Here is a 26,551-nt window from a genome sequence, read left to right on the forward strand (position 1 = left end):
TTCCATTGTGTGAATATTCCAGTTTATTTGTCCACTCCACTGCTCATGGGTATTTGCATTTCCTTTTGGAATTGCTATGAACATTCTTGTACAAATCTTCCAGTGTATATGGAGGAGTTTCTCTTGGATTTACTCCTAATATTGGAATAACTGGGCTGTAGGGTAAGTAAATGTTCAATTACAGGAGATATTCAAACTTCTTTCCAAAGTAATTCTTTGCTTTTCCAAGCTGGGTCAGTCTGTCCAGGTTAGACTGGGACCCCAGGGGCAGGAGACCCAATCTCTTCCTGAATTAGCATTGCTTAGCATTCAGTTAGCACCAGGCTGGATACCCAGGAGGCCAAGGGCAGAAACCCAGGCACCTGAGGCCTCCCAGTCTCAGCCAATACTAAGAGCAAACAGCAGGCAGGCACCACATATCACACACAGAAGCTAATTAAAGTTCTACTCCCTAGAGCTCCCTCTTCCTAGCTTCACTTGATTTTGAGTATGAAAGATCTTCTACGGCCCTCAGTTATAATGCAAATCCCAAGAAAAGAGAAGGCTTAACCTTATCCAAAATCCTTCTCAGCTGACACCTCTAATACCAAAACAAGAATTGGCAGGAAAGGTATAAAGAGCAAAATGAGTGACAGAAAGAGGAAGAGGAGGGATAAAGAAAGTGGGGAGAACCAAGAACACAAATGTTCTAGAATTATGCTCCCTTTTCTACACAAGGATCAGTTTTTCAGAAAAAAAATTTTTTTAATTAAAAAAAGCAGTATTTTGCAAGTGACCACGAGCAATTTTTAATATCCCTGCCATTAAGGGATTACCTTTTTATGTTCAAGTTACAAAAACAACATAATGAGCACACAGTCAGCAATGATATAATATTGCCCCAAACTTCACATCCTCTGGAAGGTGAGCCCTTGTGATACTGGGGAATAGCTCTCAGGGATTTGGTCGTGGGCCAAACAACTGGAGCTCAGCCACAGATCAGGAACAAGAAAAACAAAGCAAAAAAAGCATAACATAACAGAAAAAGGCATCAGGAGATGCCTAGGTGCTCAGCAAAAGGAGGAGAGCTGCCATAAAGACAGATGAGTCTCATCTCCCAGCTGCTACTACACCTCCAACAGCTCCCTGGCTACCTGTCCTACAGGAGCTCAAGGAATACTTGCTAGATGAATGAAGAATGACAGAAACACACAGAAGAGGATCATAGCCCTGTGGTGGCAGCAGCTTTCTCAGCCACACGGGGCAGCAGTGCTGTGGACAGCAGGAGGTGGCTGCAATGATGCAGCTCGGGAGAGCTTTCTCCATGCAAGTAAGCAGATTATCATGATTGGCTTAACATTTTTAGTTGCTTGTTCCTTAAATTAGATCATGGGCCACCTGAAGAAACTACGGAGGCTCGCTTGGGCGTGTTGGTTGCTGAGGACTGATCACACAGAACTCCAAGTGTGAGAGGTGCTCTGTAACCAGAGGTCTGTAACCAGGCCGAGTTCCTGGGCTTCGGGGCCCTAGGAGCTAGAGCACAGTAACAGCAGCTGGTACAAATGGAACTAACAGTACTTGGACCAACGTGAGGCCCCAACTACAGCCCCATTGTGTGGAGCTTCAACAGTTTTATTGGCTAAATGCTTCTTCCCAAGTTTACAGCTTAAAGCATGGGCCTCGTCACTGGCTCCTCCTCCTAAGCCCCTAATGGGGCAGGAACCTTTAGCACAGGCCTAGAAATGGGAGGAGAGGGTATAATAAGTGAGTTAGAAACCTGCTGATGCTCCACAACTGGACAGCAGGATGGAAAAACTCCTATTTTCTAATGATGGAAACTCTCTCTAGAAAGACAAACAGGATGGAGATAGGACCCAGGGTGCAGCTTTGCCACTGGTCTCAGTTTCTGGTGCCGCCATGGGAGTATACCCTTCACCTCCCCACACCAGGACTTCGGGAATAGTGTGATGCTAGGTCAGCCTACACATTTTGCAAAAGTACATGGGCCCAAAATTGGCCAAGAGGTTTGGAATTACCAGCTCCCCAACCTGGCAGGATGGGAAGAAAGAAAATGTGTCCATGAAAAGCTTTCGGAAGTGAGTCAGGTCTTCCACCTGAACCTTGATGCTGTATTGATTGGCCAGGAACTCTATGGTGCCTTGCACCACATACTCGTTCTGTAAGTGTGACAGTGAACAAGTGGAATAGACAATGTGGCCTCCTGGTTTGGTGGCGAGAAGTCCAGCCCTGAAACCAGAAAGAGAAAAACAGGTGACTACTGAGTTCCCAGAAGCAGGAGGACAATGGAAGGAGCTGGAAGCATGGTGAGTGGAGTCTACTATGGGATGGGCAGCTGTGTTAGCCTCTGAAGCCCCTTCCACAAAGATGCCCCTGGAAAGTCATTCTCAAAGCAGGGAACAACCTGGCCCTACTCCACAGGCCCTCCTCCGGAAGCAATCCCCTGAACTCTGACTCTGGTTATGGTCCAAATTCTGACATTAGCTGTGCATCGAGTCTTTACCAGCCCTACAGAGCCTTGACTTCAGTAACTTTTTTCAAGCTCTCAAACTTGTGCTACTCACTGGAACTGGGACGAGCAAGGAGGTAAGGTAATGTAATGAATCTGTGCGGCCCACCGTGCTCTGTGTGTCCTACCACGTAGGGCTTTCACACTCCAGAGGACCCTCCTATCACGTCTGTCTCCTCTAGGTTGTTCCTCAGCCAGAAGACCCTTCCGTGAGTGATGGTTGTGGCAAGAGCTTCCAATCCCCCAGGTGACCGGCCCCCCGGAGCCCTGTGGCACCGGGGCCTGAGTTTTTGTAAATCTGTTACTCACGCGAGCAGCTGCACCTGAAGCATAGGCAACATCTGCCGTTCCTTCTTCCTCGACCGCTGAAAGATGTTGTTCTCCTCCTCACGAAGAGAATGGCGGTCTGTGGTACAGGGCACATCCACCAGCACCTGCCAGAAGTGTTGAAGGGTATACAGTATCAGAGCTCCTTACAGGCTGTCTTCCTTATACCCTTGCCCCGAGAGGTTTCACGCAGTGCTCCCTCTGCCCATCCTTCAGATGCAGAGAACCTAACAAAGCTTCTCATTTTAACCCGGTTATTTCACAGATAACTGTGAAATAATGAGTGGTAACACAGTATATTTAGGTATACTTGTGGCTGGTCAAAAAACCAAAGCCAATGCCCAAATAACTATAATTAAATAACTAATATTGACCTAGAAAGAAGTCTTTTTTTTAAAAGATTTTTATTTTTAAGTAATCACTACACCCAACATGGGGCTCGAACCTATAATGCTGAGATCAAGAGTTGCATGCTCTACCAACTGAGCCAACAAAGTGCTCCTAGAAAAAGTCTTTCATCCTTTAGGGTTCTGTCTTTGGCTCCGTCTTTAGGTACTTGAATGAAACATCCAATTTACAGATGATACAATGCCCAGAAGGTAGCTAATATACTGAATAACAGGATCAGGATTCAAAATTATTTTATGCTGAAACATCATATCCAATATGGAAAAATTTTAAAGTGAGAAATATAAAATCACTCATGCATCTCCACTAAGAGCCTATATATTCTGTGCTAGGCACAAGAAACAAAAACAAAAATTAAAACAACAAAAAAGGGCAGCCCCGGTGGCGCAGCGGTTTAGCACCGCCTTCAGCCCAGGTGCTACCTCTTTCTGTGTCTCTTGTGAATAAATAAAAGCTTTAAAACAACAACAACAAAAGTCCTATATTTATGTTTCTTTTTTTTTTAAGGTTTTATTTATTTATTCATGACAAACAGAGAGAGAGAGAGAGGGAAAGGCAGAGACACAGGTAGAGGGAGAAGCAGGCTCCATGCAGGGAGCCCAACATGGGTCTCAATCCCAGGTCTCCAGGATCACACCCTGGGCCAAAGGTGGCGCTAAACCTCTGAGCCACCAGGGCTGCCCTATATTTATGTTTCAAAAAAAGATCATCTGTGGAAGAGATCTATGAATTTTAGTTAAGCAGAAACTCCAAGTAAATTAATAATGATAATGAAAGCATGCAAGCACAAGTTGAGTAATGATGATGGCTATGTGTCTAATCTTTATGGCCAGGTACATGGCCAGGTACTATCCTATGTGCCTAATCTTCATGGTCAGGTACTACGATGATGGCTATGTGCCTAATCTTCATAGGCCAGGTACTACGATGGTGGCTATGTGTCTAATCTTCATGGCCAGGTACCATGATGATGGCTCTGTGCCTTATCTTCACAGGCCAGGTACCATGATGATGGCTATGTGCCTAATATTCATGGCCAGTACTACTATGATGGCTATGTGTCTAATCTTCATAGTCAGGTATTTCCTAAAATACTCTCAAGGAATTGTCTGGATAATCCTATGTAGCAATATTTCCTACTTTACAAATGAAGAAGCTGAAATTTCAGCAAGATGAAGCAACTTGTCAGAAGTCAGTAAGTGGCAACCCTGGGGTACAGAAACAGGTTAGGTGGACAGGAACGGTCATGCTCTATCCACTCTGTTCTGCTGCCTCCATGTCAAAAAAGCTGAATACGGGATCCCTACACAGGCAAAAAGCAGGCCTCTTAAGCCTATCCAAGATTCTATAAGCCTTAGAGTGGTTGAGGCAGAATGGTGAAAACGGAACAGGTCAGATCAACGAGTCAGATGACAAGAGAGACAATAGCTATATATTTTTTATATTTTTAGAAGCATATGTTTTAATAAATACTTTTAGAATATGCCAATTAAAAGAAAATGCAAATAACTTAAAAATAGGAAATGACTTTCAACATCATTCATAATAAGAGAATGTAAATTAGATGCTATCAGTTTGGCAAAACCCAAAAAGTTTAATAATACTAGTGGTGGCAGGATATGAGAACACAGTACTCTTACACATTACCAGTAGAAACAAAACCAATGTAACCCCCCCAGAGAGTGATTTAGTACCCTCTGTCAAAATCTTACATCCATATAAACTGTTATCCAGCAAAGATACTTAAAAAGCATAAAAGTAAAAAGGACTGAACCTCAGGGTATATTATTAAATGAAAAAACTACAAAGTTCAAATAGTGAGAATAATACACCACCATTCCTTTATTCAAAAATACACACACACTGGAACACCTATGTGGGCTCAGTCAGTTGGGCATTGGACTCTTGATTTCAGCTCAGGTCATGATCTCAGGGTCATGAGATTGAGCCCTACATCAAGCTTGTACTGAGTGTGAATCAAGCTTGTACTGAGTGTGGAGCCTGCTTGAGACTCTATCCCTGCCCCATGCTCTGCTCACACACATGCATGTGTGCACACACTTTCTCTAAAACAAACAAAACCCAACAACACACATGCACATTTGTATTTGTATATCCACAAATAATACTTCTTAAAGGATACAGATGAAAACAAGCAATGATCATCTGTGGGGAGAGGAAAGATAGCTGAGAGACAGAAGTAAAAGGGAAGCACCTTCTGAATTTTACACCATGTGCTGTATTAATATTCAAAAATAAATTAGGTTATTCATACTTATTTTAATGAGGGCTTCTCACCAACCAAAGAAGTTGAGAAATAAAATAAGTCTAATAACTCCTTTCCCACTCAGGTTCAAACTCTTTCCTGCTAACTGTCTTTAATGAAGATAACACCAATGATTGTGCAGATGTGCAGACTCTGTTCTCCCAATCACCCACAGAGCATGGGCCAGGTCCAGAAATGACCGTACATCCTCAAACATGGAGGTCTGGATCCCATGAGAATTCTCAGGGCCTGGTGCTGGGATGGGAAGGCCAGATTTGGCTAGCCGGATGTCAGGAATCACTTACCCGGTCATAGGTGTCTCCCTCCAGTTCTCCCCACTTCCTGCCATCCCATGAGGTGACTCGAACCCGATTTCTATCCCTGATATCTTGAGGCACATAGCTGCGAAGGACCCTCTGTAGTCTGCCTGTTCGAGAAGTGGACAGATCATTGGCAGCGAGATTGCCTGTAGGAATAGAAATTTTTTTTTAAAGATTTTATTTATTTATTCATGATAGACATAGAGAGAGAGAGAGGCAGAGACACAGGCAGAGGGAGAAGCAGGCTCCATGCCAGGAGCCTGACGCGGGACTCGATCCTGGTACTCCAGGATCACGCCCTGGGCCAAAGGCAGGTGCCAAACCGCTGAGCCATTCAGGGATCCCCAGGAATAGAAATTTTAACATTGTGAGCAGCCCCGGTGGCTCAGCGGTTTAGCACCACCTTATGTAAGAGAGAAATAAACTTTTTTTTTTAAATATTTTAAATGTTTATTTATTTATGATAGTCACACAGAGAGAGAGAGAGAGAGAGAGAGAGAGAGGCAGAGACACAGGCAGAGGGAGAAGCAGACTCCATGCACCGGGAGCCCGACGTGGGATTCGATCCTGGGTCTCCAGATCGTGCCCTGGGCCAAAGGTAGGCGCCAAACCGCTGCGCCACCCAGGGATCCCTAAAATTTTCTTCTTTAAGCCAGTTCATTGATTTTCTATTGAATATTACCAAACCTAATCCATCTATCTTCTACTTTCCTTTTTGTGACAGACACAAATTCAAGAAATTGGTCACTTTGGGGCGCCTCGATGGCTCAGCTGGTTAAGCATCTACCTTCGACTCAGGTCGAGATCCTAGGGTCCTGGGATTGAGTTCCACGTCAGATTCCCTGCTCAGGAGGGAATCTGCTGTTCTCTCTCCCTCTGTCCTTCTCCCCCGGCTCATGTGCTCATGCTGTCTCTCAAATAAATCAATAAAATCTTTAAAAAAAAAAAAAAAAAGCTTGCTTTGCTCTTGACTCTACCATAAGAAAAACCTTACTGCAAGTTTGATGATAAATGGTGATTGATACCTGGTCTCAGAGTCAAGAAGTGAAAGAGTGAAAGGGAGAGGCAGAACAATGGTGAAGAACTAGAGGGCACACCTTATCCCTTATCCGATGGGAGCAATCCACCATGCACCAGTTTAGTGTTTCTACACAGACCTAGAGTCCCAATTTTTGAGGGAACTCAAAGAAGTAAAAATTGGATTCTTTGCTCAGGAGGAATTTGTAAAAGGATGTGAATGGAGAACAGAAAAGCTGGGTTCTGGTTCTGGCTCTATCTCCAACTCAGGTAAAAGTTAAATTCTTAAATCTCTTCAGAGTCAATTTCCCCCTCCATAAAATACGAGGACTCTCTTGGTGAGGAGCTGGCATGGGGGCAAGGTGCTGGTAACTTAATACAACTTACAAGAGCAACTCTCGATTACTTCTCATTGGCCCTTCTTCTGCCTCTTAGAGTCCAGATCCTCCTCTTCTAGGTAACCCTACCTCACTCAACCTCTTTCTGATGGATTCCCATAGCACTGGGTCAGATCAGTCCAGCACAGAAGCTGGGCTCCTACACTGGACTCCTTAAACCATACTAACACTTTTTCTCCTCTGCCTCTGCACTACCAGAAGGGAAGACAAACATGGTACCATGCAATCACCCACAGGGCCTACCGTGAGGCTGGAAGCTAACTCAAACTGTGCAAGTAATTGGCTGATGAGACCTGGAAGACAAGGGGCCCAGCCCATCAAAAAGTCTAAGGCATAAGGCAAGAGAAGCCTGGCTGAGTTCCAAGGTGAGTGGAAAACCCATAGCCCCCCTCTGGATATTTCTCAGGTCCCTGTGGAACGAAAGGTGCCCATTTTAAGGCAGGATGTCAGCAAGTAGATAGCTGAAGTGAACATCATGGCGCACATGGCCCTGGCTGGTGGCTGCACTACTGAGATGAACAAGACTTGTGCCTGTCCCTAAGGAATTCATGCTTAGAGCAGGAGAAGATGCATACACCGTAAAGCTCTGACACAGGCTAATGTGCTAACAGTTGCAAGAGTGACGCCCGCGGCATGGGAGTGTAGGAGACTAAGGCATCACTTTGCAACCGGCTAGCAAAAGTCATAAGGGAAGACTTCCAGGAGGTGGCACCCTTGAGCTGAGGCTTGAAGGCTGAAGGCTTCAGACAGGCCAGCTGGGATAGATAAGGTGGCGGGTATTCTAGAGAGAAAATGGAACATGAGCAAAAAATGGAGGCTTATTCAAACAACAGAGAGTAGCAGAATGTGGCTGAAGCACACAAAGTCTGGGGAAGAATAACAAAGCTTTAAAGGGTGGCTGCAGCCAGATCTTATTGCTTTAGTTGGCAGACTAAGGAAATGAACTTAATCTTAGAGACAAAAGAAAACAGGGGTAGAGGAGTGAAAGTGTCATGTGTAGATTGATCAGGGCCCTGGTTTAATCTGCCTTCAGAGACCTTGCTCTGCTCAGCAATCTTTCTTGGCCAATTGACAGAGGAAGAGAGGAGAAAACTGCAAACAAAAATCCACCACCTTAGCAAGCAGGCACTATACCCCGCCTCTGACCTTAGGACCAGAGAGCCCATCCTACTTGGCAAGTCCCTGACTGGGTGAGGTAGGGGGCCCTCCCTGCCCAAGACACCAACCCTCTGACTTACGGCAACAGCCAGTCTGAAGCAGTGCTAGTGTCTTTCCCCCAGGGGCTGCACATAAGTCAAGCACAGTGTCACCAGGCTGCAGACCAAGGGCTAGGACAGGCAGCAAGGAAGCAGCATCCATCAGGTAGTAGTCCATGACACCCAGGCTGCCAAGCCTAGAAGAGACGAGACCACCTTGAAGTCAAATTCCAAGTCAGGAGACCCACTGGAAGTCAAGGCCACTAAACTCATGCTCTCGGGGACTACTGAGTCTACTCAGCAAAAACTCATTTCTCAGAACCACTCACTCACTCATACAGCAGCCAGAGTAACCCATTTAAAACACAGATCGAGGGGTGCCTGGCTGGCTTAGTCAGTGGAGCATACAACTCTTGATATCAGGGTTGTGTGTGTGTGTGGGGGGGGTGTTGCTGTTTTGTTTTGTTAAGGATTTTATATATTTATTAGAAAGAGAGAGACAAAAAAAAAAGAAAAAGAAAGAAAGGGAGAGACAGTGCAGGCATTAGGAAAGAGAGGGAGGGGCAGCCCGGGTGGCTCAGCAGTTTAGCTCTGCCTTCAGCCCAGGGCGTGATCCTGGAGACCCAGGATGGAGTCCCACGTCGGGCTCCCTGCATGGAGCCTGCTTCTCCCTCTGCCTGTGTCTCTGTCTCTCTCTCTCTGTGTCTCTCATGAATAAATAAAATCTTAAAAAAAAAAAAAAAAAAGGAAAGAAAGGGAGCAGCAGAGGGGGATGGAAAGGGACAAGCAGACTCTGCACTGAGTGCAGGGCCAGATGTGGCATGCAGTCCCAGGACCCCGAGATCATGATCCAAGCCAAAACCAAGAGCCAGAGGCCCAACTGACTGAGCCACCCAGGTGCCCTGAGATTGTGACTTTGAGCCCCATGTTGGGTGCACAGATCACTTAAAATCTTTAAGGAAAACAAAACAGCTCACAGATTAATTCACTCTTATTCAGCCAAGCAATCCATTTCTTAATTGCCCTTCCTTAATTAAGCCAGGCACGTTCCAGTCTGAGGCTTTTGTAGCTGCTCTACTTTCTAGCTATAAAACTCCTTCCCTGGGACGCCTGGGTGGCTTAGTGGTACAGCGTCTGCCTTTGCCCCAGGGCATGATCCTGGAGTCCTGGGCTGGAGTCCCACATCGGGCTCCCTTTATGGAGCCTGCTTCTCCCTCTGCCTATGTCTCTGACTCTTTGTGTCTCTCATGAATAAATAAAATCTTTTAAAAAATAAAAATTAAAAAAATAAAACTCCTCCTCCAAATAGTCCTGACTTGATTCCTCACTTCTTTCAGTCTCTCCTCAAAGTTCTCTCCATAAAAGTTATCTCACCAGAGAGATACTGGCATTCCCTGACTACTTTATCTGAAAATTAGCACCCCTTACTCCCATCACCTCCTAGCTCTCTATGTTACATTATTTTTCTTTAAAGCACTTATTGTTCAAAAAATTAATTACTTAATTAAAAAATTACAAAAGCACTTATTATTCACTTTATATGTACAGGGGTGTGTGTGTGTGTGTGTGTGTGTGTATACTTTCCTTCTCCTCCTCTCCCTTTAGAATGAAGGCAGAGACTTTGTTCATTCACTGTAATAACCCCAGCACCCGAAACACCACCTGGCATACTGGAGGAACTTGGTCTTACTGGAGTACGTATTAAGATACAAAATGCTTTGTTGCCTTAGAGAAGAATGCCATCTGTTGTGCCTCTCACAGTTACCTGAGTCAGCCTGCTGAAGAAATAGGCCCTCATTAGGTAAAGGAAGGGAAGGAAGGGAAGAAGGGAGGAGGGGAGAAAGAAACGGGAGCACCCCAAGAGAAGAAAAAAGAACAAAGCAAAAGCATGGAAGCAGGCAAACTCATAGCTCCTTTCAGAAACAATGAGAAATCTTGTGTCATAGAAATACAAAGTGGATGAGACTGAGGTTGAAAAGCACATAGAGGCTGGATTCTAAAAAGTCTTAAACCCTATGCTAGGGAGTTTGGACTGTAACCTGCAGGCAGCTACCCAAGTTTGTGAAGAAAGTAACATGATCACCTAAATAGAATTTTAGAAAGCTAGGTGGGCCAGAAAGAACAAATTAGAAATCAACACCAGTGAGAAGGCTGTGATGAGTCCAAGGCAGGAAGACAGGAGCCATGTGAATAGAGAGAGAGGGATGATGGACAACAACCTAATGGGCACAGAAGGACTCTTCACTCCCAGGCCAGTTGTCATAAGCCATTTCCTGCCCCCGAGACACAGCTCAGCCACTGTGGACAGACTCAAGGAGACAGAAGCCTGATCCTTGCTGCTCTGATGGGAAGGCTCTAGGAGAAAAATGTGACAAGACAGGAGACATAGTACCCTGGAGGGTCTGCTACAAGAGCTACAGTCCCCAGGCTTGAGGTGGTGACACCTTCACAAATAGGCTCAGACTATGGTGGGATATTTTCAAAGTCGAATCACACTAGGATTATCCCTGAAACTGTGTGCCTCATGCCTCACAGAGGAGAATGACAAGAAGTCTGAGAAAAGCACAGAATTCCTATCACACCAGCACGGGTCTAGAAAACCCATTCTCATCAGTTCCTTCCTTTTGGAAGCATCGTTCAACCTTTTTTTGGGTCACAGACAGAATCTGCTAAAAGCTATAGTCCTTCTTTCAAAAAAAAGGGGGGGGGGGGATCCCTGGGTGGCTCAGCGGTTTAGCGCCTGCCTTCGGCCCAGGACGTGATTCTGGAGTCCCGGGATCGAGTCCCACGTCAGACTCCCTGCATGGAGCCTGCTTCTCCCTCTGCCTGTGTGTGTCTCTGCCTCTCTCTGTGTCTCTCGTGAATAAATTTTTAAAAAAATTTTTTTTTAAAAAGGGACAATTTTTCAGACAATTTCAGGAGATTCCTGGACTCCCTAAATATATCCTTGACCTCCTGAGAGATTAGGATTCCCGATTTATAGGGAACCTATCAAGACAAGAAGGAAACTCAAACCTCTCTGCGTAGAAGCCAAGCACCTCAGGCAACTTAGGAAACCACATGGTGCTGTGTCCACTGTTCTACCTAAAATCAGTGCCTCCAAACTGGTCTCCAGCCCTGCCCCAATCTATCTCCCTCTCACCCGCATTTACTAACATGATCTTCCTGAAGCATAACTTTGATGAGTAGAACACCGCCAGTAAGGGAGACTGTGAGCCCTATATTGGAGGTGTTGTACTAGTGTCTCAGATACATCACTTCATTTATTTATTTATTTTTTAAGATTTTATTTATTTATTCATGAAAGACACACAGAGAGAGAGAGAGAGGTAGAGACACAGGCAGAGGGAGGAGCAGGCTCCCTGCAGGGAGCCTGATGTGGGACTCGATCCGGGGTCTCCAGGATCACGCTCTGGACCAAAGGCAGTGCTAAGCTGCTGGGCCACCAGGGCTACCCCATCACTTCATTTAGACCTCACCATAACCCTGTGAGGCAGGAGAACCCAGATTCCAGAGAGAAACTGTCCGGATCTCAAATCCAGCCAAACTGCTAAACAGTTGTGTGCCTTCGGCAAATTACTTGACTTCTCTGTGCATCAGCATCCTCATCTGTAATAAGGGTGGCTACCAGACAGGATTATTTTGAAGATTAAAGAAATTAATATTAAAAAAATAAATTAATAGAAGCCAAGCACTTGTACAGTAGTTGGCACACAAGCTATAGTATCAGTGCCATTATGTTCCAGATGAGTTTCCAGATAAGGAAACCAAGAGTCAGTTATCCAAAGCTATGTGTCCAATAAGTCATGAAGGCAAAATCCAAATCTAGGTTTTCTTGACTCCGAAGGCGGTGCTTATAACCACTGTGTGTTATTGCCTTTCCCCTACTCCGTAACCCTTCCCAGTAGTTCTCTAGAACACATCTTAGCAGTTTACAACAATATGGCTAAAGGGTGCATGGTCTGAAGCCATCCAACCCTGGCAAGTACAGCCATTTATAAGCAACCCTGGGCCATCAGGAAAAACCTTCTCCCAAAGCTGTAAGTTCCTGGCATTCAAGATTCCCAAATGTGGCCCCTCCACATACTCTCCAGCTTTGCCTCCTAGTTTTCCTAAGCATGCAGCCTTCCTTCAAACCAGTAGCTAGAACTATATATAGTCTTGCCTCTCTCCAATCTGCTTTCCACACAGCAGCCTGAATTTTGAAAATTCAAAACTGGTCATGTCACTCCCTTCCTTAAAACTTTTCATGGCTCCCTCTTCCTTTTAGAGAAAAAGTCTAAAATCCCATATGTCCTAGAAGACCTTCAAAATCTGGCTCTGCCACCTTCTATAGCCTCTCACCCCCATCCCCATCCCCATTTAATTCCTATTCATTTTCCAAGCTTTAATTCTTATTCATTTTCAGGTCTTCACTTAAACTTCATTTCCTCAGAAAAGACTGGGTTAGATCTCCTAATTATAAAACTTCATAGTATCTTGTACTTTTCCTTTGTAGCACTTATCACAATTATAGTTTCTTTTTTTTTTAATTTTTATTTATTTATGATAGTCACAGAGAGAGAGAGAGAGAGAGAGAGAGGCAGAGACATAGGCAGAGGGAGAAGCAGGCTCCATGCACCGGGAGCCCGATGTGGAATTCGATCCTGGGTCTCCAGGATCGCGCCCTGGGCCAAAGGCAGGCGCTAAACCGCTGCGCCACCCAGGGATCCCACAATTATAGTTTCTTAATAGAATAGTTTCTCACTATATATAAATAGTTTCTCACTAGACTGTAAGTTCCATGAGGGCTTCAACTTCATATACACCTGAGCACTGGCTGAGAAGACCAGAAGTCCCCTCACCAACAACCCCTCTGGTACTATGTGTCCCAGGTAAGTCTCACTCATTCTTTGCTACTGTGAGTTTATTTGTCCTACTCATCTGGATGGGTGGCTATGAGGGCAAAATGAGAAAGCAGTTGTAAATAATACACATTTTAACTGTAGAGGGTATAATAAGTGCTCAAGTCAGAGACGCTGTCTTCCATAGGGGGCATCAGAGCAGAACAGGTTCAAAGCGCAGGTTCTGGAGTCAAAATGCTGCAGGTCTAAACACTAGCTGTACCACTTGGTATCTCAGGGACCTAAAGCAAGAACGTACCTTAACTTCTCTGCACCTGTCTCCTCAAATGTAAAAGAGGAACAATAATATTACCTACCTCAGAAGGCTGTTGACAGAACAAAGGAGATAATGCACACACAACACTCAGAAAAACACCTAGCATATATAAGCACTCGATAAATATTTTTTCCGTCTACTTCCAGAAGACACCCAGGACAACCCCAGCCATGGCTCCAGATCCTACCTGGCAGGAGGGAACCGACTGACATCCCCTCTGGCAAAAGTGAAGCATCGAAGGTTCGGGCTGTAGGCCCCAGAAGCTTGAGGTGGAGTTGTAGTTTGGCCACTCTCTGGCTCTGGTTCCCCGTGGGAGATGGCTTCACTCACAAAGTCCCTGGCATTCAGCTGCTCCAGCTCCCCACTCACATGATCCCAGGCAGCAAAGTTATTAACCAGCGCACCATACTTCTGCTCTGAAAGGAGACTGACCCGGATGGATGGCCAAAGATCACCAAATTGCACACTGTAGGTCATGTCAAAATTCTGCAGAGCCAGTTGGGTGGCAGGAAATTTGGGCTCTGTGGCAGCCTGAAAGGAAAAGAATGGGTTTAATGATCTTCCAAGTCTTTTTTTTTTTTTTTTCAAGATTTTATTTATTTATTCATGAGAGACAGAGAGAGAGAGAGGCAGAGACACAGGCAGAGACACAGGCAGAGGGAGAAGCAGGCTCCATGCAGGGAGCCTGATGTGGGACTCGATCCCAAGACTCCAGGATTATGCCCCAGGCCAAAGGCAGGTGCTAAACCATTGAGCCACCCAGAGATCCCCCCAAGTCTTACCTCTCCCCTACCACCTGACCTCACCAATACCTCAGAGCCCTGCAGTAAACACAGAACCAGCTAGTGCCCACTCCTGCCTTTGCATCCTGCCTCTGCCAGCCAGAATAGAAGTATGAAAGAGAAAAGTACTGGGTGCCTGCCTTTCTAAATCAGTTCAATGAGGGCTCTGAGTTGTGAGGAAAAAAGCTGTAGTTCTCACAACACCATGTGTGGGTCACCCAGAAAGGGGGTGATCCTTGAGGCCCGGGAGGAAGAAGAACTTAAGAGAACTGGGAGCTCAGGATAGGACTCTGAGGAAAGTCTACAGAAGGTTGGAAGAAACTACGAAGGCCCTGGGGGAAGCTTCAGCCTGAAAAACAAAAGACGCTTTCTTTCTCAACAGTCCTTTCATCTTCTAAAGCATTTTCTTGTCTCCTAGCTTCTGTGGGCACCAGAACAGCTCAGTGAGATACAAAAGATACCCACCTTCCACATTTGGTGGAGAGATACAGTAACTTACCTAAGGTCATGCGATGACGGACACCATAATGCTTAGAATCACAGGGCTGAGGGTCATTTGGGGAGAGTTCCTAGACCCCAGGAAGGTGGGATAAGGAGAATTCACAGAAACCTCGTGGTGTAAACAAAAAATGGGGACTTCTGTGGGGGTAGCAGAGCAGGACTGGAATCAGGCTTGCAGAGCAGAAACACAGATTAAAAGGAAAATGAAGATGTTGGCTGTGGGGTCCCTAGGTCGGGCCAGGTTGCCACAGCTGGGACACTCGCTCGGGCTAGCAGTCCTAATAATATTAATTTTGCTCCAGCCTGCACTTTGGGTTTGGTCCTCTGGCCCTCATTTCTTGTTATGGCGGGGACTCTTGCTCCGACCATGACTTCTGCTGTGACGACCATGACTTCTGCTGTGACAGGGACTCTGGCTCTGGCCTTGACCTTTGCCAGGGCGGGGACTCTTGCTCTGGCTCCTGCTGTGGTGGGGACTCTTGCTCTTGCCCCGCCGTCTGCCATGGCGAGGACTCTTACTTTGGCTCTGATTTTTGCTACACTGTGAACTCTCACTCTGGCCCTGATTTCCGCTACCCTGAAGATTCTCACTCTTATCCTGATTCACGCTTTGGTGGGGACTATTGCTCTGGCTCCTACTTCTCTTTCGACCAGGACTCCTGTTCTGGCTCTGAGTTCTTTGAGGATGGAAACTCTTGCTTTGACTTCGACTTCTTCTGGGGTGGTGGGTATTCTCATTCTTGCTGTGGCTGTCACTACTCTGGCATTCACTAATAATAACAGCTGAACTACGGCTGAGATTAGAGCTACAGCTAGAAGTCTTGGATGAAGACAAAGGACAGCTATAGGGGACCTGAGGGCACTCTTTGCGGGGGCCTCGAGGGGCCACAGAGTAGACATGGAAGCCACAGGGCATAGTATCAGGGTGGCATCGGGGTTGGGGGGCAATGGGTAAACACTGAGGATCAAAGGGTGTCCGCAAAGGGATAAAAGAATAGATGTGGGTGGAACAGGGAGGTGGCACAGGCAGGCGACGAGGTTGGGGTGGGCACTTGGGAGTGCTATAAATGCCACAGGGGGACACTATGGGCAGCTTATGACACTGAGGGGGGCCAAGGAGTGGGCAGGGATCAGAAGTTGAGGGAACCACAGAATATACATGGGTATTGCATGGGGGTCCTATGGGGAGCCCACAGGGGCTGCTCTGAACATAAGTATTGGGTGGGACAGAACAAAAAGGAAGGCGAAGGGGAAGACAAGTGGGGATAACAGGTTTGAGGGTCCTAGGGATCACAGTAGGTAAGGCAGTTCTTTGGGGAAGTTCTTTGGGGCAGGAATTTGAGCAAGTGGTAATGGATGTCACCATACAAGAAGGACCAGAAGGGTGGGAGGGAGGTGGAGGAGAGGCACAGGCCTTAGGAGGCCTGGGCTGTTCAAGAGGACTGTGCTGGAGAGGAATGATCAGGGAGCGACATCTGTGGGGAGGACACGGTGGTTTTAACTCTGGGCATTTGGGGGACTTCACTTGTGGGCAAGCTGGGGTAGGGAGAGGTGGTTCATTATAGCTTCTGTGGGGGGGTGACTGGGGTGGAGATATGAACTGGTTGCCGAGGGGGGAAGGGAAGGAGAAGACAGGATAGGGACAGTGAGAGGACAGGGGAAGAGGCAGTTCCGGGGGACAGGGGGAACAAGAGAGTGTGGTGCCTGGCTCCACAAAGAGGCAAGAGCTCCCACCAGTCTCCCAGGTGAAGACGGACTCACAGCAAGGCTTCACAGGAGCCTGGGATGGGGGTGAGCAAGGAGAGCCAGTAGTCCTAACAGGCAGGCGGATGGCACAGCAAGGGCCAGCAGGCGCAGGGGTGTGGGCCTCTTGAGAAAAATGGGAATGGTGAAAGGAGCCCTCCTGAGACGAGCTGGGAGGGCAGGATGTGCCTGCCTGAGAAGAAAGTGGGGGGCCACAGCAATTTTTCCCAAGGGGCAAGTCAAGCTGTGGTTTAGGTTCACAAGAGTCTGGAGGCTTAAGGCAACCTTGGCAAAAGCTGCCAGAGGGTAGGGAACATGCTGGGGAGAGAGGAGGGTCATTATAACTTTTGCCTGAGGACCAGGTGCAGAGCACAGGTGAGAAGATGGGCCCAGTTTCCAAAACCCTGTGAGAAAGGGGTGGAGAAACCACAGATCTGATCTCCATGGGCCGGTGAGCAAGAGGAGGTGAAATAACCAGGCCAGTTGCCAGGGGCCTATGAGCAACAGTAGGTGAAACAATGGGGCAAGTCCCCTGGGGCCCAGAGGTGACAGAAGGTGAAATCATGGGGCCGGTTTCCAAAGGCACATGAGGGAGGACCGGGGAAGTCACCGGGCTGGTTCCCAAGGGCCGATGAGGAAGAGGAGGGGAAGTCACCGGGCTGGTTACCAGGGCCGAAGGGTACCCACCACAGTAACAGAGGTAACTCGGCTGGTCAACGCAAGGGCCTCGGGGGCAGGGACGCGGTGTTCTCGGGGGACTGATCCAGCTGCAGTAAGGCCTCTGCGGACGAACAGGGGGGGACCCCAGAAGGCCGAACCGGTCAAAACAAGGGCTCGAAGGAGGCGAACGCAAGAGGATGGGCTCGCGGCAGCAAGGCCTGGCAAGGACTGGAGAACAGGGTTCTAAAGAACATCTCACGGGGCGCAGCGCGGGCTGGGGCGGCGGGGACGGGGGCGGCGGCGGGGAGCGAAGCCGTCTGGGTCGCGAGGAGGGCGAGGCGGTCAGCGGGGAAAGGCCGGGCCCACAGGGGAGGCCGCAGAAAGGGTCCCCGGAGAAGTGGGGGGAGTCGAGCGGGTGGGAGGAGTCGCTGCACGCTTCGCCTGGGTTCGGGGAGAGGCCGGGAGGGTGCGCAGGGTGATCGCTGTAACCCTTCCTGGGCGCCAGAGGCACCCCGAGGGTAAGGATGGGGTTGAATCCTTTCCCGGGGGGCGGCGGAGACCCAGGGAGGAAGGGGTTGTCGCTAAAACATTTTTCGAGGGGGGAGGTCGGCCGGGCTGAAAGTTCTAGGAGGAAAGGCGGAGGAGAGGTCATGGGGGGGGGGGGGACGGGGTAGGAAAGGAAGGGAGGGAGGGAGAGTGGGGGCCAAGGGGAAGGTCGCCCGGAGGCGGGGAGCAAGGGGCGGTGACATAACTGAAAGAATGAGGGCGGGCGATGACGTAACTTAGAGGGGCGGAGTCGGGAGGGCGCTGACGTAACCGCGGCGACAGCCCCAGCCTTGTGACGAAATAAAGGGGCGGACGGAGGCGAAGACGTAACAGACAGGAAAGGGGGGGGCCTCGTGACGCCCCTGCGGGCGGGGGAGGGCGGGGGAGGGCGGGGGCGTCCCGGGGGCCGGGCCGTGGAGGCGCCGGGGCAGCTTTGCGGGGGGCGGCGGCCCGACGTTACCCATTTCTTCTTGTGCCGGTGTCTCCGCGGGACGGTCGCGAAGGGCGCGCGCTTCAGCACGTCCCGAGCTCGCCTCCCGACCAGCGCGGCCATCGCCCGCGTGCAGCGCCGAGGAATTCCGGCCGGAACCGCGACGGCGTACGCGCGGGTTCCGGAGACGCGGCGGCGCCGCTCAGGCGCAGAGAGGCGGGGAGTCGGGCGGCCCCTGGAGCCCCGGGGCCCGGCCCACCCTGCCAGCAGGTGCCAGCCCGCCCGCCAGGGGTCTTCCGTGGGTGCTCGGAATGGGGCCCCTGCCGGGAGGTCTGGGCTTTGGGAGAGACTCGGTTAAAGCCCCAGCCCACCGGTTGGGGGAGGAGCGAGGCCTGGGACCGGCGGGTGAGCCTGAAGCAGCGGGGCGGGGGCCGGGGGGCCTCCAGGCAGAGAAGGCGAGGCCAGACTTGTGGGCAGAGGCGGCTTTAGAGTGAAGCCCACGAAGCTTGAGGTTTGAGAACCTGTCACTTGCGGCGCTCCTTTGGCCCTGGGCTTAATGATTGTTTTAAAGAAGGCCCTCGAATTGTGTAAGCGGTAGTCGCCACAAAACTTGACTCCACCGTACGGGGCCAGTAGAAAGGATATGATCAGGTCGGGACTTTTAAAAATGGGGATCCCTGGGTGGCTCAGCGGTTTAGCGCCTGCCTTCGGCCCAGGGTGTGACCCCGGGGTCCCGGGATCGAGTCCCGCGTCGGGCTCCTGCATCTCCCTCTGCCTGTGTCTCTGCCCCTCTCTCTGTCTCTAATGAATAAATAAATAAAATCTTAAAACAAAAACAAAACAGATCATCCGGGGGCTTACTGGTTGGTGCATACACGTGTACTAGGTGTTGGGAGAGAGCGTGGGAGCTCCGTGTCCCTTCCCTATACTTTGCACTATGCATCTCCTCCATCTGACTGTTTCTGAGTTATATCCTTTTTTTTTTTTAATATTTTATTTATTTAATCATGAGAGACACACAGAAAGAGGCAGAGACACAGGCAGAGGGAGAAGCAGGCTCCACGCTGGGAGCCCGATGCGGGACTCGATCCCGGGTCTCCAGGATCAGGCCCTGGGCCCAAGGCGGCGCTAAACCGCGGAGCCACCTGGGCTGCCCTGAGTTATATCCCTTAATAATAAACGAGCGATCTAGTGAGTAAGGGTTTCCTGAGATCTGTGAGCTGCTCCAGCCAGTTAATAGAGCCCAAAGATGGGGCCCTGGGGACCTCATCTCTAGGCAGAGAGTCAGCAGCAGTACAGATGTGAGCGGTCAGTAAAGCTGAAGTATTCAAAAGATATCAGCCACTATTTCAAACTCCATCAGAGTCCTGTCAGTTTCAGGAGGCAGGAAATTAGGTACATTTTTATTGGAGTTACAGGAGTGATGAAGCAGGTGTGAATTTTAAGACCACAATCTCTTCGCTACCATAGAAAATTAGAAGTAGTGAGGAACCCTTGTAGCACTTTGAGCTTTTCCAGTACTTTATGGATTGTGAACTCCCAAAGCTGCATGTGAATGAGGGAATTTTTAGCCTCTGGTCAAATTGTATTCTTCTTGATGTGGGTTGTAAAGTCCCCGTGAAAAACATATACCTTTATTTCCTCATTTACAGGAATAGTTACCGAAACTTTAAATATCATAAATAGAATCTTGTGTTTATCACTAAAAAAAAAATCATCTGACAGTTGATAATTATAGTAAGTAGGCTTACAGCAGGGAGATCAGATGAGAGAAGATGATTCTGGATTACTGTGGTGCCAGTAAAGGTAGAGAAAAGGATTGATTCCACTTAAAATACAGGGAGAATTAACAGGACTTGCTGATTGATTGGCCCTATCTATCTAAACTAGTATATCCTACACCACCAGTTAATAGCTGCCCTCCTAACCTGCTTTTATTCTTATAACATGTATTTTTTCATACAGTCTGCTAAATTATAATTTTCAAAAGGTGGAAACATAATCCTTATACAAAGATAAAAAATACCAAAGATTTTATTCATCATAAGAAACTGCTCCTCCATCATTAGCCTAAGTAATGAGGGAACCAGTTAGATGGTAAGGCTTGTTCAAATGAGAACTTGAGTTTCAGAGATTTAGGTTATCAGCCAAAGGAATGCTGAAATGAATTTGTTAATAGTTGCAAAAATGTTGATATCTTATTAAGTAATAAACTGTAATGTTTGGGATTATTGCTTCTACCAGATGGAAATCAATCCCATCTCTACTGATCAAAATTCTATTGCATCACTACGGCTAGGAATCACTTGCATTGCCATTGGTTTTCTTTTCTTTTCTTTTTTAAGATTTTATTTATTCATGAGAAAGAGAGAGGGAGAAGGGCAGAGACACAGGCAGAGGAAGAAGTAGGCTCCATGTGGGGAGCCCGACATGGGACTCAATCCTGGGTCTCCAGGATCACTCCCTGGGCTGCAGGCAGCGCTAAACCGCTGAGCCACCTGGGTTGCCCGCCATTGGTTTTCTACAAATTAACCTAACACCTACAAAGTTGTGCAGTACCCTAGTCAATATAAAGTTGATCCAAGGTATATCCTAGCACTATGTAAAGGAGCACCCAGTAATTCTCTTCTGCCCATTTACAAATTCTGAACAATTCTTCTTACCAGTTTTGCCCTCACTAGAATGTAAGATTTTAAAAATCAAGGATTTTCTTTAATTCATTGTTGAATTATCAGCACCTAGAACTGTATGTGGTACATAGTTGGCTCTCAATAAAAGTTTATTGAATGAGTGACTGAGTGAAAGATGAGTTTGTTACAGGGACCTAGGAGTTGTAAGATGGAGGAAGGTATGTACATAGAGAAAAGCCTTTAAAAAAAAAAAAAAAAAAAAAAGCTCATGGCAGCCTTTTCTGACCACAGGTCCTATCCTCATTTAGAAATTTAGAAGAGTTACAAATGCATTATTTTACAAATATCTGGCAAATTAATGTCTGGCTTTTTTTTTTTTTAATTCATGAGAGATATATATATATATAGAGAGAGAGAGAGAGGCAGAGACACAGGCAGATGGAGAAGTAGGCTCCGTGCAAGGAGCCTGACGTGGGACTCGATCCGGGGTCTCCAGGATAGCGCCCTGGGCCAAAGGCAGGTGCCAAACCACTGAGCCACCAGGCATCCCTCCAAATCCTAATTTTGCTTGAAAGCTTAATTTTTATCTCTGGCAACTAGTACTATCAATTGTTTTTCTTGAAGTGACAGGCTTACATTGTTCATTTTTCAAGAAAATGCTTTTAAAATATATTTGATTTCAAAATATATATATATATATATTTGATTTCTATTGATCTTCTATCCTGACACTTTGCTAAGTTAAATTATGTTTTGGGGACAGGCCGGGTGGCTCGGCGGTTTAGCGCCAGCTTCGGCCCAGGGTGCGATCCTGGAGACCAGGGATCGAGTTCTGAGTCAGGCTCCCTGTGGAGCCTGCTTCTCCCTCTGCCTGTGTCTCTGCCTCTCTCTTTCTGTGTGTGTCTTTAATGAATAAATAAATAAAATCTTTTTAAAAATTATGTTTTGGTAACTTTTTTGGAAATATCTTCACCTTTTCTATACATAATGTCTTGTCTTCTATAAAGACACTTCTTTACAATCTGAATTCATTTTTTTCTTTGCATTATTTTACTATTTATGATTTACAGTACACTGTTCAATATAGGTGGTAGTAGTAGAGTGCCTTGTTCCCATTCTTCAGGGGAAAGCATTCAGTATTTCATCATTATATATGATGTTAACCATAGTTGTTTTTACAACAGATGTCCTATACAAGATTGAGAAAGTTGCCTTCTTTCCTAGTTAAGATTTTTTTTTAAGATTTTATTTATTTATTCATGAGACACACACAGAGAGAGAGAGAGAGGCAGAGACGCAGGCAGAGGGAGGAGAAGCAGGCTCCATGCAAGGAGCCTAATGCGGGACTTGATCCCAGAACCACTGGATCAAACCCTGAGCCAAAGGCAGATGCTCAACCACTGAGCCACCCAGGCATTCCCCAACTTTGAATTCCTGTAAAAAAAAAAAAAAAAAAAAAAAAAACAGTTCATGATGTATTACTCTTTTTATATATTGTTAAATTCTTACATCTCTGTTGATGGAGGATATTTTCCTGAAATTTTCTCCTTCTGTAACGTCTTTGATTTTGATATCAGGGTGATACTGGATTCATAACATGAGTTTGGGAAGTCTCCCATCATTTCTATTTTTTGAAAGAATTTTTATAGAATTGGTATTATTTCTTCCTTCAGTTATTACTTTTTCGTTTTATTTATTTATAAATAAATGACCCCAAGATCAAGAGTCACATGCCCTTCTGAGTCAGCCAGGTTCCCCACTTCCTTAAATTATTAATAGAATTCAGCAGTGAAGCCATCTGGGCCTGGAGTTGGGTGTTTGGGTGTTTTTTATTTTTGTTTTGTTTTGCAGGGATGGGAAATACAGGGTGAGAAGGAAGGGAAGGTTTTTTAATTATGAAGTCAATTTCTTTCATTGATGTAGGGCCGTGAATTTCAACCAGAGGTGATACCCCTTCCCAGGGGACATTTGGTAGCATCTGGAGATATTTAGGATTATTATAATCAGATGGTGCTTCTGGCATATAGTAGATAGAAGCCAGGGATACTGCTGAAAACCCTATCCCCCACACAAAGAATTATCTAGCCCCAAATGTCAAGACTGCTAAAATTTGAGAAACTGTTACAGGGCTATTTGAATTTTTTAATTCTTCTTATAGCAGTTTTAACAATTTGAAACTTTTATTTTTTAAAGATTTTATTTATTTATTCATGAGAGATACAGAGAGAGAGAGAGGCAGGCAGAGATACAGGCAGAGGGAGAAGCAGGCTCCATGCAGGGAGCCCGATGTGGGACTCGATCCCGGGTCTCCAGGATAACACCCTGGGCCGAAGGCAGGTGCCAAACCGCTGAGCCACCCAGGGATCCCCCCCCCTCCTTTTTTTTTAAAGCAATTTGAGACTTTTATTTTATTTATTTATTTATTTTTTATTTATTTATGATAGTCACACAGAGAGAAAGAGAGAGAGGCAGAGACACAGGCAGAGGGAGAAGCAGGCTCCATGCACCAGGAGCCCGATGTGGGATTTGATCCCGGGTCTCCAGGATCGCGCCCTGGGCCAAAGGCAGGCGCCAAACCGCTGCGCCACCCAGGGATCCCAATTTGAGACTTTTAAATAATGTGTTCACTTCATGTAAGTTGGAGATTTCTTCCTTTTAGTGTCTGTAGCAAGGGGCATCAAACTATAGCACAGGCCAGATTCAGCCACCCAGGCTGCCCTACTATCTGAATCTTTATAGAAAAAGGCTGCTGACCCCTGATTTGTAGGATCTATAGAAATGTCCCCTCTCTCATCACTGATATTGGTAAATTGTATCTTCTCTCTTGGGTACTTTTATCAGCCTAACTAGAGGTTCATTTTATTGAACCTTACAAAGAAACAATTTTGGGGGGACGCCTGGGTGGCTCAGCAGTTGAGCATCTGCCTTTGGCTCGGCCTGATCCTGGGATCAGGGATCGAGTCCCACATTGGGCTCCTTGAATGGAGCCTGCTTCTCCCTCTGCCTATGTCTCTGCCTCTCTCTGTGTGTCTCTCATGAATAAATAAATAACTTTAAAAAAAATAAATAACTTGGGGATCCCTGGGTGGCGCAGCGGTTTAGCGCCTGCCTTTGGCCCAGGGCGCGATCCTGGAGACCCGGGATCGAGTCCCACGTCGGGCTCCCTGCATGGAGCCTGCTTCTCCCTCTGCCTGTGTCTCTGCCTCTCTCTCTCTCTCTCTGTGACTATCATAAATAAATAAAATTTAAAAATATATAACTTAAAAAAAATTTTTTTGGTTTTGTTGGTTTTCTCCTTTTCTATTTCACAGATTTCTATTCTTTATAATTTCTACTTAATGTGTTCTTTTTATTGCTAACTACCTTTTAAATAAATTTTTAAAATAAGAAAATATTCTATGTACCCATGTTATTTTGTTTCTTTCATTTTTAAAAATTCTAGTTAACATTATACATATATATAATGTTAACTAGAATTATATATATATATATATATAATTCTAGTTAACATATTGTGTAATAGGGCAGCCCGAATGGCTCAGCGGTTTAGCGCCACCTTCAGCCCAGGGTGTGATCCTGGAGACCCGGGATTGAGTCCCACGTTGGGCTCCCCGAGTGGAGCCTGCTTCTCCCTCTGCCTCTGCCTCTCTCTCTCTCTGTGTCTCTCATGAATAAATAAATAAAATCTTTTTAAAAAATTTACCTCTTTCAACACTACTTTTTTTCTTTCAACACTTTTTTAAAGATGAGTTTTCTTTTTTTGTTGTTGTTAAATATTTATTTATTCATGAGAGACACACAGAGAGAGGTAGAGACACAGGCTGAGGGAGAAGCAGGTTCCATGCGGGTAGCCTGTTGTGAGACTTGATCCCAGGATTCCGGGATTATGACCTGAGCCAAAGGCAGATGCTCAACTGCTGAGCCACCCAACCGTCCCTAAAGATGAGCTTTCTTAAGTGGGCAGTAATTCTTGTCGTGCCTCTGTATGTAATGCATCTTTTCTTTTTCAAGATTTTCTTTTTTTCACTGGTTTTCAGCAATTTGGTGATAAGTGACTTGATGTGATTTCCTTTCTGTTTATTCTGATTGGAGTGTTTTGAGACTAATTGGAGTCTGTTGAGCTTCCGGTAAATAAAGGAGCTTATAATTTTCGTTATACTTGGAAAATTTCAACCATTACTGTTTCAGATTTTTTTTTTTCTGTTCCAGAACATCTACTTAAGCTCTTTCATTTGTACATTCCTCCAAATAAAGTAATTTGGGGCACCTGGGTGGTTCTATTAAGTGTCTGCCTTTGGCTCGGGTCATGATCCCAGGGCCCGTGATCTAGTTCCACATTGGGCTGACTGCTCCACAGGAAGCCTGCTTCTCCCTCTCCCTCTGTCTGCCACTCCCCCTGCTTGTTCTCTCTCTCTCTCAAATAAATATTTTTTAAAAATTTGGTATCCCCCGGTGGTGCAGCGGTTTAGAGCCGCCTGCATCCCAGGACATGATCCTGGAGGCCTGGGATCGAGTCCCACGTCAGGCTCCCTGCATGTAGCCTGCTTCTCCCTCTGCCTGTGTCTCTGCCTCTCTCTCTCTCTCTCTCTGCATCTCTATGAATAAATAAATAAAATCTTTTAAAAAAATTTGGTATCCCCTGCTCAGAATTTTTTTCCCTCTCTTCCTTTCAACTCTCTCCCACCCCTCAACTTCCTCCTCTGTCTTCTGGGCCATTTGATACTGTCTCACAGCTTGCTTTTTCATTGTTCATCTATTTTTAGTGTTTTTCTCTTGTCCTTCAAGTTTGTATAGTTTCTGTTGCTGTATCTCCAAGAACATACAAGTACACCTATTCTTTTTCTTCCTCAGTGTGTAATATTTGCCAGTCTTTTCCAGTGAATTTTAAGTTTCAGATATTGTGCTTTTTTTTTTTTTTTTTTGAGAGAGAGAGTGTGTGAGTGTGAGTGGGGGAGGACAGGGAAAAGAGAGAGTTTTTTTTTTTAAGATTTTATTTATTCATGAGAGACACACACATACACACACAGAGGCAGAGACATAGGCAGAGGGAGAAGCAGGGTCCTCGCAGGGAGCCCGATGGGGGACTCGATCCCAGGACCTGAGATCACGCCCTGAGCTGAAGGCAGACAGTCAGCCGCTGAGCCACCCAGGCGTCCCTAAGAGAGAATAACTTAAGCAGACTTGGCGCTGAGCAGAGCCCATCCAAGGCTCGATTCACAATCCTGAGATCATGACCTGAGGCAAAATCAAGAGTCAGACGCTTAACCGACTGAGCCACCCAAGAACCCCCAGATATTGTACTTTTAAGCTCCAGAAATTCTATTTGATTCATTTTATATTTTTCATTTCTCTCATTATGTTCATTTCCATTAAATCCTTGGGCACATTTGTAATAGTGCTTTTTTTTTTAAGATTTATTTATTTATTCATTCAGAGAGAGCGAGAGAGAGGCAGAGACACAGGCAGAGGGAGAAGCAGGCTCCATGCAGGAAGCCCGACGCAGGACTCGATTCCGGGTCTCCAGGATCACACCCCGGGCTGCAGGCGGCGCTAAACCGCTGCGCCACCAGGGCTGCCCTGTAATAGTGCTTTCAAAGTGCTTGTCTACTATTTTTATCATCTTATCATCATGTGTCTGTTTTTATTGACTATTTTTCTCCT

General features: G+C 46.4%; 1 protein-coding gene and 1 long non-coding RNA gene across 4 annotated transcripts in view; one reads left to right on the plus strand and one right to left on the minus strand.

The window, feature by feature from the left end:
• On the minus strand, positions 1-18,423 carry NSUN4 (NOP2/Sun RNA methyltransferase 4). Of its 3 annotated transcripts, none has more exons than XM_025420221.3 (6): positions 18,291-18,423; positions 13,786-14,129; positions 8,481-8,635; positions 5,813-5,973; positions 2,816-2,940; positions 1-2,226 (listed from the first exon to the last, which is right to left on the minus strand). In XM_025420221.3, exons 1-6 carry the CDS (start codon positions 18,381-18,383, stop codon positions 1,950-1,952), a joined length of 1,155 nt encoding a protein of 384 aa, XP_025276006.1. In that variant the 5' UTR covers positions 18,384-18,423; the 3' UTR covers positions 1-1,949. The 3 variants fall into 3 exon arrangements, with proteins under 3 accessions (XP_025276006.1, XP_025276008.1, XP_025276007.1); XM_025420223.3 differs by lacking the exon at positions 18,291-18,423 and adding an exon at positions 17,312-17,491; XM_025420222.3 differs by lacking the exon at positions 18,291-18,423 and adding an exon at positions 14,880-15,019.
• LOC112642551 (uncharacterized) overlaps positions 18,393-26,551 on the plus strand; it is a 10,857-nt gene continuing 2,698 nt past the window's right edge. Inside the window, exon 1 of the long non-coding RNA XR_003125314.3 lies at positions 18,393-18,530. This is a non-coding gene — a long non-coding RNA (uncharacterized LOC112642551). The remainder of the gene's footprint in view (positions 18,531-26,551) is intronic.

This window comes from Canis lupus, chromosome 15 (genome assembly GCF_003254725.2).
Source record: "Canis lupus dingo isolate Sandy chromosome 15, ASM325472v2, whole genome shotgun sequence".
NCBI lineage: Eukaryota > Metazoa > Chordata > Mammalia > Carnivora > Canidae > Canis > Canis lupus.